Source organism: Caretta caretta, chromosome 18 (assembly GCF_965140235.1).
Source record: "Caretta caretta isolate rCarCar2 chromosome 18, rCarCar1.hap1, whole genome shotgun sequence".
Classification (NCBI taxonomy): Eukaryota; Metazoa; Chordata; order Testudines; family Cheloniidae; genus Caretta; species Caretta caretta.
The window spans coordinates 14,512,244-14,524,021 of record NC_134223.1 but is presented as its reverse complement, the minus strand read 5'-3'; the positions used below and the strand labels follow the sequence as shown (position 1 = coordinate 14,524,021).

The window sequence follows — 11,778 nt, the reverse complement described above, 5'->3', positions numbered from 1 at the left end:
TTGCAACCCAACCCCTGTCTGAACTTGAATAAGACACTTCCCCTCTCTGTGCCCCAGGTTTCCAATCAGTAAAATGGGTAATAGCAATACCCCCTTCATAAAGTGCTATCTAAGAGCTAGGTATTGTCATCATCATCTATGGACGAACAGTATCGCATAAGTGCTAAGTATTCTTCTTCTGTGAAATCTTTCAAGGAGAAATCACCACAAAAAATAAAATAAAACATTAATTGTACAAAAGGTTATAAAATGTACCTTACAAACTGGAGGAAAAACATAACATTCACAGACTGTGGCCAGAGACCAAGAGAGAATAAACCCTATAGAAATTTGGGAGACTGCCTTTTGCCCCACTTGTCTAGACATTCTGCATCTGGTTTCAACTCAACTGAGTTATACAGGATTCACCGTGTGGGTAAATGGCCTGGGACACTGGGATGAGGATACAGTACTGTTCCTGTTAGGCCAGGACCTCCAATGTGAGTCTCTGCCCACACAGACCAGCCATCTCCAAAGACAGCTGGCGCTCTCTGTGGGCATTCATGGTAGGGAGACAGCTGGCTTTCAAGACCCACAAAATCTGCAACCCAGAAGGGCCCTGGAATCATTGAGGAGAGGGGCCTCCAATCCATAGGATGATCCCAAATATAACATGGGGCTGTGTGGGTCTCCTGCTGCCTGGATGACCTGACTGGGGTCCTGCTAACCACACTGTGTCTTAAAAGGACCATGGCACGGTACTCTGCATGGGGCTGCTTGGGAGGCAATAGCCAGCCATCAAGCCAGCTTCCTCCCGTCAGGTGGGGACAAAGAAGGTAGAGGGAGGACAGCCCCAACCCTCCTTTAGCACCCATTGGCCTGACCCTGCAAACCCATCTCATGCAAGTATTCCTGCTGCAGCTGCCAATGGGACTACTCGCCTGAATCACAGCCCCAGAATCAGGCACCATGTCGGGGAGCGACTAGGGAACGGGGGGATGGGACAGGAGGAAGAAAACAAGGGGCCCTGTCGGGGAGAGGAGAGATTGCAAGGTTGGAGATGGCACCTTTCGCTCCCCAAGAGGATGGGTGGCCCCCCCAAATCCTGAAGCCAGCCTGGAAGGGAGAAGCTCCACCACCTGTCTGTCAGCCACTGGATCTGCAAAGCCGTCACCCCCGCCCCGCCTCCCGCATGCCCTGGCAGGTTGCATGAGCCAAACTGGATAGAGGGGATTGGCCTTGTTTACAGACACACGGCGAGCTGCTTAAAGGGGCTCTAAGTCTGTGTTTGATGTGCAAACCGTCAGCTTTGCTGCCGTGCCTTTGTCAGGCTCTGCTCATCCTTCTGCGTCTCCCTCTCTCTCCATTAAGATTAAAAGTGCTTTGTGCCATCATCCTCTCTCACGGCAAAGCCCTCTCTCGAGCCACTGCCGCACCTCGCCTGCTGCCTCATCTTTATCTGATCCAGTTGGGAACTACTTCTATCTGCTCACTGGGCTCACTGGCTGCCCTCCGCCCCCCTCCTTTCTCGCTCTACCTTTTCATATGTTGCTAAGCCTCTTTCCGAACCTCCGCAGCACAGGTGGCCTCCGTGCATTTCCAAGGTGGACAGGCCCCAATATTTTTCCATTCGCCAGGTTACAGCCCGGCTGCAACCCCCCTGAATGCCGGTGTGAGGAGGGGACTGGACGGTTTTCAGGGAACACAGCAAAATTCAAGGTCGGGACGCAGTGGGCTTTGGAAAGAGGGAAATTGTGGGGAAGGAAGGAATACACTGACCCCTGCTACGTACACGGGACTGGTACAGCCAGGCATCAACTGCAGGTATTTTCACAACAGTGCTTACCCTACACTGTACAGTTAACCCAGGTGATTGGCACCCGAGTTAGCCAAGCCTAGGTGGGAGCATCCCCAATACAAAGCCTTATCTGCATCACTATGTCCTTACTGTTCCTGCACTTGCTCGCCTGTGTCTGGGGAGATAGCCATAGTTCTTTGTGCTGAGGTGCTCTAGGATTCTTTCCCAGTCAACTGCGGGAAAACTTATCTGTCCCTTGTGGGGGGAGAAGGGGGCTTGTGAGAAGGCATTGGAGGACTCTGAGCAGTCGAGTAATTTAACCTTGAGTCCTCACTGCAAAGTGAGCAGGTTCCAACCCAAACTAAAGCGGAGCTCAGTTCTAACCGACCCTGCCTGCCAGGTAAGCTAAGCCAGGCTGAAAGCACTGGGCCAGAAGTTCTTCTGTATAGATGGCAGAGAGGGCTAAGGCTAAAACCTGGATAAAAGCCACCGCTAATTCTGCAGCGTAGACCCACCCTAGATTTCACATGGCATCTGAACATTGTTTTGATCAGTGAAGAGCAGCACAATCAATCAGCGGAGATTTAAATGTCCCTGCTTATGCCGTGTTCACCGCTGCCAGAATCAACAATTCCTTTGTTCTAGTTCAGAAATCACCAGTATCAGTACTGAGCAGGTGTGTGCGGCACCCAACACGATGAACTTGGGTGCTGCGCAGGGTGGGCAGAAAGACAACTCTTACCATTTGAGAGCCTATTTCAAAGTCAAACTCATATAGGGCCTGATTCTGCCAGCCTTACGCTGCCCAGCTGACTAGTTCCAAGGGGACTGCTTGCTGAGTCAGGGGCTGTGCAATGCAGAGGAGAATGAGGGGAGCTGGCCCTGGATTATTATTATTTTCCTTAAATAAAAGGCCCCGGGCCATGACTGCTCTCTACCCCACTGTAAATCCAGAGTGACTCCACTGAGCTCAGTAAAGCTGCTCCATATGCACAAACGGTTACAAAGAGCGGAATTGGGCCACTGACTGTGATAGGGAACTTGGGAACCATTTCTGAAGAAACTGGGGTCAAGCTTCTGGTCTCAGTTACTCTGCCAGCCTGCGAGTTACTCTAGATTTACCTCATCACAACACAGAGCATAGTCTAGGGCCTGGAGTTTAAATTTGGGCTTCACAACAGCTACTTCCCTCCTCCTCGGAGCATTCACTAACCGCACATCTGGATTGCTGGCCTCAGCCCCTTTCTTCAAAGGGCCTCTGAATGGGAAGCCCTGTGTTCCAGCTGCTGACCAGGGGAACAGACACAGGTGCTGAAATGTCTGTTCTTCCTACTGCGGGGGCTGGGGGGCAGGCTGGGGGCTAATGGAGGCTTTAGCCATGTCACTCCCATTCAGTGCGTGAGCATAACTCCCTGTACAGCTAACAGAACATACACACATTGCGGGAAGGATATACCCATTGTGGGGCTTGGGGATTTTACCCAACACTTCATTCTGGGTCACTTCTCTCCATGTTAAACCCGGCCAGGAAAGGAGGAAAAAATGAAGACTAGCAAGAAAGGGGCGGGAGGCGGAGGAAACCTTGAGCTGGAATGCATTCCATGAACCAGTGAATGACCAGAAAACGTGAACGTGGCAGCTCCTCCCTGGTCCAGGGCACCAGGCTGGCTCCTGCAGAAATCCAAGCGTAGCACTGATAATAATTATCATAAATCTTTGGTGTTGGACAGCGGACCCAGCACACACAGGGTTGCTCCACGATTAAGAGATCTCCGTAATATCTGAAGGTCCCCAGTGGGGCCAGAGCAGCGAGATGCAGCTAACATGCATCAAACACATAAGAATATCTCAATCATTACTGCTGCCAATGGCGGCTCCGAAACCGATCGATAGGGCAATTAGATTTTATCAGCACACGCCTTTCGGCCTCCTCTTCTGCTGTCTTTGCAAAAGCCTTGGTTAGATCTGCGTTTTCGGGGCCCTTTATGTCTTGCTGAGAAACGACAGCTTGACCAGAGCATTGTTTTTTGCAGGTGGGGTTTGTTCTGCCTTGTTTTATGTTTTCAAGGTTCAAGAAACGGGGAAAGAATCAGACAGAGTTAAGCTGGGAGCGATTCACAACCAAACCTCCCATTATTAGTAATATTATTTATCATTTGCACTACTGTGTACCTAGGAGTCGTAGCCATAGAGCAGGTGCTGTACAAACCTCCTGTCTTCACTACACACACAGAACACTTGCATAGGGAAAACACAACCCCGGATGTAAAATCCCTGCAGTCAGACTGCATGTCTGCAATCCCTGCATGTCAGCAGGAGAGAAATTACAAGGACTAGTGGTGAGAGCAGGGGGAACTGGCAGTCAGGAGACCTCCACCACTGATTTGCCCTATAATCCTGGGCAAGTTTCAGAGTAACAGCCGTGTTAGTCTTTATTCGCAAAAAGAAAAGGAGTACTTGTGGCACCTTAGAGACTAACCAATTTATTTGAGCATGAGCTTTCATGAGCTACAGCTCACTTCATCGGATGACTTTGCCCCTCTATGCCACCTTTGTGTGGTGCTTTAGAGACCCTCATTTAAAAGGCACTAAATATGGTATTGCAGTTTCTGTGGCCAGAATCTACCCTAGGCAAGTTAACAATACCTCCTTTCTCCCACTCTTTCTCAGTCTTTTTGATGCACACTGAAAGCTCTTTGGGGTTGTGACTTCTCTTACGATGTGCATGTACAGCGCCTAGCACAACGGGGCCCTGATCTCTGTAGCTACTGTGATACAAACAACAACAACAGTGAGCGCTCAGTATTATTTTCTCTCCTCATTATTAAGCAGATTTAGCACCAGCTAAGCCTCCAGGCTAACCCGGCACTAAGTTTAAAGCACTTCAGGTGGTAAATCAGTTGTGGCATTTCCCCCTTGCAAAAAAAAAAAAAAAAGTCAACAGTGGCAGGGGCCAGAGTTCTGAGTTTCCATTCCCTTTGGCCCTGCCTGGTCCACATCAGGGAATCTGCTAGCAGGACAGTGGTGTAGCACACACACTAATGAGAGACAGCTGTCAGGCTCTGCTCCCAGTTGGGCAGAGATCGTTCCTACAAGGAACCTGCCTCCAAACAGCAGGAAGATCAGGTTTAAACTGCCCCTGTGGAGCCGCACAGACCCTCCTGCCCCCACCCTCATACTCCCAGTTTCCCCCAGCACCTCCTCCCACACTTGTCAACTCCTGTTAGAATCCATCCTGTCCTCAAAGGCTCTGTCCCTTGCCCAGCGGCCTCTCACTGTCCCTCCTGTAGAAAACACAGGCCTATTTCAGCACCTCTCTCTCAGCTCACATGTTCTGTACAATCTGAGCCAGGCTTTGCCACTCGGACACTGCGCTGCACTAACACCAACCCAATCAATCAAAGCCCAGGCGTTTCCCCACCTCTGGGATTCTGGATGCCTCCGGGGGTGGGGTGGGGTGGGATTCTTTTTTGTTTGTTTCCCTTGTCATCATTCCATGTTGCTGAGAACAGAGCACACTTTGCTCCTCTTCACTGCTGCAGATCTCAGAGCATTTCATCAGCCTCAATTAGGTCTGGCAACCTCTCCACAAAGTAAACAGTATTAAGCCTGTTTTCACAAATTAGGTCAGCTGAGGCACCAAGTCACTTGGTCAAGGTCACACACACCAAGTCAGTGACAGAACGAGGAAAAAGAACCCAGGAAGTCCAAAATCCCAGGCTCTGACCACTAGATAGCACTGTCTCCATCACCTTAAGAAATGGTCACATAGGTACGTTTCAAGCCAGCCCCTTGGTTCTTGGCTGCAGCAGTGCAGGAGAATACAGCTCAGAGATAGGTCCGTCAGTGCAATTTGCAAAGGAAGGAGGGATTCCAGCCAAAAGGGTGAAGCCTATGAGCTGCACTCCTAGAGGAGCAGTGCCGGGTTGCTGCTGGGGAGACAGGAGGGATGTCACACATTTTAAATGCTTGTGCCCACCAGCTGGGTAGAACTGCATAGACTCCCAGTCTGCAAAGCATGGACCCTACACCCAAAATTCCCCAAAGCTCAGGACCCTGTTTCAACCCATTATCTAGAGATGGGCCAACCTGCTAAATTCAAATCAGTGACTGAAATTCCCCCCAACATCCTGGGGGGGGGCATCCCTAGGGTTTTGCTGTCGCTAGGGTTTGGGTTTAAACCCCTCTCATTGGGTCTGACCAGACTGAGAAGAACGAGCTTCTTCTTGGGCAGGCGCTGGGCTGAAGGGAGCCAATCAATGCCAGTTCTCTTCTGGTCAATGTCCAGTTTCACACATTAAAATTCCTCCTGGTAAATCTACAGGGAGGATATTTGCCTCTTTCATTAAAAAAGTTGGTTTCCCCATTTCTGAACACACTGGGGCCTGACTCTGCAAACCTGTGCTCACAAAGCACCCGGCCATGCCTGTAGCAATCAGCAGGCGTCTGGGCTGGGGAGGAGACGTTTGAAAAGTTTGCGTTGCGCTCTCTCCACGGGGTGAGTTTGTTTCTCTTTCTTTGCTGCACGGGCACCTCACCCAGGCATTAGCAAACCAAGGCCCCAATTCGGCCAAGCATTACATGCACATGCTTATGTGCTTGGCTGAATTGGGACTGAAAGGCCTGAGGCAGCTCCCACCCATGTCACTGGGAATCCTTCCATTAATTTTAATGGCAGCTGGAGCAAGCCATAATGAAGAAGGAGACCAGCTGCACCTGTTGGTATCGCACGTCCGCTATTGTGCACGCACCCCTCCCCCACCCACCGCATCCTTCATTTTGTATTGCATCCCACAGTGAAAACCAGATTCTGGATTAAGCCGCATAATCAATGCCAATGATTTACATGCACACGCAAATGCATGGCTTTCAAGCAAAGACCCTAACAACATACACAGGCACATCTAAATTCTGGCTTTGGCAGATTGGGGACCAGCAGAATAAAAACAGAAAGACAATAATCTGCCTTTTAGTGACAGGGCCCAAACAAACAGCCAAAAATTATAGGGTTAAAGACGACATTAACATCAACACCCTGCTCCCAAGTGTGGTTTAAAAAAAAAAATACAAGTTAAAAGCACTGCTCAGAGAGCAAGAGTTCCTGAGAAGTAAAGCTTCATTAGCTTGTTGGGACCATAACCTCCTCTAAACCAACCCGAAAAGCCTCCCTACTTGGTAGCTTTCAAAAACACACCAGTATGGGCCTGATTCTCTGCTACTTACCACTGGACTCAATGGAATCACTCCTGATTTACACTGGAGCGAGTGGCCCCTTTTCTGTCTAAAGTCCAGATTTCTGATCTCTGCTACACCAGCGTCAACCTAGAGCAACTCCAGTGAGTAAAGTGACTGAGGATCGACACCAGTGTAAGTGAAATCCGAAACCGGCCTTGGTTCTAGATGCGAATGGCGAGGGCTAACGATCCACCCAAACCCGCAATGGTTCTCCCAGCCGCTAACCATCCTGCGGGAGAAATTCACCGATTGTGCAAGAAACAAGCGGAACTGACAGTGTCACCAGTGTCCAGTGCCCCACTTGTTGACTGAGGCACATTCAGCACCGTGGCATCCCTTCCCGTCACTTCCTCCCTGATGCTGACATCCCGAGGGGCGTAGTGCACGGCTCTAGCGGAGCATCTCTGGTTCAGCACGACAAGCAAGGGGAAGCTAGGTGAACTTGTGTAAGCCAGGCAGCAGTACGAAGCCATGCAACTATCCTTGCAAAGAGTTGGCAGAGACGGAGGCAGCATGGGGAGCCTCTGATTAATGCAGTTACAAATCAAACCGCGCTCTCCGCGCCAGGCCTTTCTGCATCACTGGCCACTAACCCCGGGGACATTTCACTTCTTTGCTGGAGCGCTGTCCTCTCCTGCATTTTAACACAGACCACTAGATCTGAGAATGAAGCGGAGCTGAAATCTCACACGACCGCATGACTTTAACCTTCCTAAAAAAAAAAATCCTTCCATGTTCGTCTTTGTCCACGAATACTGAGAGACTAGCATGACTTGCTCTGAAATTTAATGAAGCCGGCTGGCCAAAGTGAGGAAGGGGAAGGGAGGGGAGGGGAGGGAAGAGAAGAGGGAAGTCAGCAAACCCGAACCCAAGCCGCAGCTGGAACTTTCCTCCTCCCAGCAAATGAGGACAAAAGAACCAGGCGCCCTGGCTGCTTACCTGCTGCTCCTAAGCCGACGTCGATGCTGTTTCTCTTGAATTCACAGCGACTCTGGGTCTCTGGCATAACGAGTTGGCGGCTCTGATGCAGGTTGGAGATGATGGTGGAGAGGTCGTTATCACGGCTGCAACAGAGCAGAAAAACGCCAAGTTAAGGATATCCTATTTACCATCCCATAATTGATTTTCGTGTCTGAGAGAGTGTGTGCGTGCGTACGCACGGCTTTTTTGTTTGCCCCAGAGATTTCTGAATTATGAAGAAGATTTTTCCCTCCCTCCCCCACTTGAAGTTCCTAGGCAACCTCCTCCATTTTCGGGGAGGGGAAGCCCCTGTAGGGTAAAGCACTTTCCAAGCAGCAGGCTTGCTCCCAGCAAAGAGCTCTGCAGAGGCCAGCACCCCCGTCTCCCCTTTGCCAGAACACAAGGCCTAAGTACCTAGAAATGTGGTGGAGAAACAGGCATGACTATTCAAGAACTGACAAAAACCTGGAATTCAAATGATTGACAGATGGATGATAGTTAACAGACAGCTACTTGGCTAGCTTTTCAGTTCCTCCACTGTGTGTGAGAGAGACTCTTATTTTCTTGCATAATATTTTTATATGCAGAGAATTACCATAGATTCAGCGACAGTTGTGGCCCAGAGTGAAAGAATACAACCTTGTTTATAAGTCCTATTTTCAGCCCATCATTCTAGCTGATACCAAAATAATTACTCCTTCCTTCTTGGATCAGAACACACAGAGTGAGCAATTAAATATTATTTTCCCTGTTATCCTTGCATCAAAGCTGCTTCAAAGTGGGCTCGCTTTAGCTCAAATATTTTTAAAATGTTCTCTTCCCCCTCCCCCCCATGGAATGCATGAGCAAGAGAGAAAGAGAGAGCAAGCACAAAGATGTTCACAGTAGCAACTACTAGAGTTAAGATGGCAAAATCACTGTAGTACAAAACCTGTTTTCATTCCTTACAGAGAGGTAGCAGCTATGGATACACATAAATACAGACAATATACAACATATGAGAGAGAGAGAGAGCTATGTACATATGTATTTCTAGAAGCTAACACTGGAAATCCTCCATCTATTTTTGTTTAATGCTGTATGTTAAACCACCAACATGTCTAGCATGGAGTGCCTTGTCCTATGCTAAACACTGGAGCTATTCTCCTTCCTCTCGCCAGCCAGAGGACGATAAACCAGATCTCACGGGAAGAAGTTAAGACATTTGAAAAAAAAAAAAAAAAGAAAGTCAGAGGGCCCCTTACAACCGTTACTCACACGACCAGCGCACCCGCTCTGTGTGTCTGCAACACACAGCACATGACCACCGACTCGCTGGCTTGCAGGAGACCGTCCTAACCTGTGACCACCAGGGCAACTCAGAGGGTGCATTATCTGCAGAATTACCTCACAATCATCTCCCCTTAAATATCCCCCATCACCACCCCCCGACCATCAGAGCGAGGAAAAACCACAGAGCTGCTCAAATGCTCCAAAGAGCCCATCCCCAGTGGAGAAGCGGGGGCTAATCTGTCGTCTAGCTCTCTGCTAATCAGATAAGTTTATGACAGAAAGTCTTTAGACAGAGGTACTTTCAGCAGGCGTCTGGCTCCAGATTTTCACAGGATGCAGCAGACAAAAACAGACTTTGTTTCAGCAGCCATGGTCATCTGCCCCATTACTCCCCCCTCCCATCTCGGGGCCAAAATCTCAAAGCCTTTTAGCTTCCACTGCTTTATTTTCCTCCACTAAACCAGTGCAGATTCCCCCTTACGCAAGCAGAAGGCTAATTACTTAAGCAAGTCCGCAGGTGAGTGGGAAGCCCCTTTCCCCCTGTCCCAAGCAGTTTTGAGTCTTATCCTCTGTGAGCTGCCACCTTTAAGACGCATTATGCAAATATTTTGGTGTTTTAAGTCATTTATGAGATTAATTTGAAGTGATTATCGGTTCTTTATAATCGTGTAGATCAATAACTGGATGCCGGGTACAGAGGACAAATGCAGACAAATGCTGCCCTCAGCACAATGGGGAGGGGGGAGGAGGTGGGCTGGGGAGGAGCACAGAGGGCGAAAGGCAGAGAGCTGGAAGAGAGAAATGGGATAATAGCACCTTGCATCCTGAAGGAGTCCAGAGCACTGCAATGACGTGGCCATATCTACAAAACTATACCTAGGGATCACTTTATCCACCACTGAAATGCAGCTGCCGCTCAGATAGAACATGTCAACTGTTTTAACAGTGGACAGCAACACTGCATGACTCTCAAGCAGTGGTTTTCAACCTTTTTTCATTTGCAGACTCCTAAAAATTTCTGAATGGAGGTGCAGACCCCTTTGGACATCTCAGATATAGTCTGCAGACCCGCAGGGATCTGCGGACTACTGGTTGAAAACCACTGGTCTTTGGTAACAACGACCTTTTTCAGACCCCTTAAGCCAGTCTGCAGACCCACAGGGGTCTGTGGACCACAGGTTGTAAACCACTGCTCTAAACGAAGAAAGAAAAGCAGAAAAACTATACTCAGTGTAAATTACAAGGGGAAATCTAGGAGGAATGAAACACTACCCCAGAACGAGCACTGTCTTTCAAAATACACGAGGGTATTTTTGATGACCTCAAATACTCAGGACCACAGGTTCAAAAAAGTATCTCAGCATCCAGGAAAAAAGAAAGGTACTATGGTAGGGCATCAAAGTACCAACGAAATCACCAGCAGCACTTCAAAGAACAGGTAGGTATGTGCTCCTGAGAGCGTTACGAATGCAAGTATAGTACTGAACAGACCCACCTCAGCCTGTGAAATCTGACGGGATCCTAGTAAAACATATAGCATGGCTGAAATTCCACAGCTGAAGATGAATTGATCTCTATGGGGAAAATAAGGCCAAAAAAATGTGGGAAGTTGATGTACCAGAGAAGGGGGCTGGGGCAGCTTTTAATGGGGCGAATTATTCCCAGGCATTCTCTCTTGTCTTAGACTGTAAGCTCTTTGGGATAGGGTGTTTGTACAGCATTTAGCACAGGGCTCCTAGGTCTACAGTTATATAAACAATAATTGGTGCTTTCCCATGTTTCCATGGACATTTGAGTTACATTTCTTTTTGGTAAAGACTTGGGAGCTGTTTTAGGAAGGCTTTAAATGCTGCAAGCCAAGTCCCCCATTGTGTCTAAGGAGGCATCTTCCACTCTTATTCATGAATGGGACCTTTATTAAAGGATATGGTGGGGGGGAGGTTCTGCCCAGCTCCTACCAGGCTTTTCTAGGTCATGCAAGACAAAGAGAAGGCAACAGGATCTTTGTGCGTGCAATGGTTAGGAGAAGCTCTGCCATCTCTGCCCAATGTGTGACAGAGGCAGCCAGAAAACCCAGAGCTAATCTGCGGGAGAAAACCCTGACTTCAGAAAATACCCTTCTGAACTCCCAAAATGTAGACAGCTTCTCTGAAGTTCAAAAATGACTAATATTTCTTCCATTCCTACTCCCGCTAAAGTCAATGAGATTTTATCCCTTGACTTTAAGAGGAGCAGGGCTGCACCCTTAATATATTAGATTCTGTATGATCATTCAATGTGGCATTTACAAATGTTCATGCTGTTTGCCTCCACCACTTGACTGGAAGCTCAATCACCCTGTTCGCCACTTTATCCACAAAAATTATACCTCACACTTTTATACACACCGTGCTCCCTCTTGACTTATATCTACTGTAATGTACTGGCTGCGCTCACGTCTGCAGTAGAGCTTACTGCCCTCTACTAGCTGATCCACAGAGAGGATAAGGGACCTACCACTGCTGCCTCCTAAGGGACATTTCCTTTAGCTCAGG

General features: G+C 48.7%; 1 protein-coding gene across 8 annotated transcripts in view; it reads right to left on the bottom strand.

The window, feature by feature from the left end:
• Positions 1–11,778, bottom strand: part of SAMD11 (sterile alpha motif domain containing 11) — a 219,521-nt gene that overhangs the window by 64,551 nt on the left and 143,192 nt on the right. For all 8 annotated transcript variants that reach the window (XR_007353257.2, XM_075121114.1, XM_048824759.2 and 5 more), the window contains one exon: positions 7,952–8,076. Coding sequence is in view for 7 of the 8 variants with exons in the window: in XM_075121114.1 (XP_074977215.1) it covers positions 7,952–8,076 (125 nt within the window). In the remaining variant the exon portion in view is untranslated. The remainder of the gene's footprint in view (positions 1–7,951; positions 8,077–11,778) is intronic.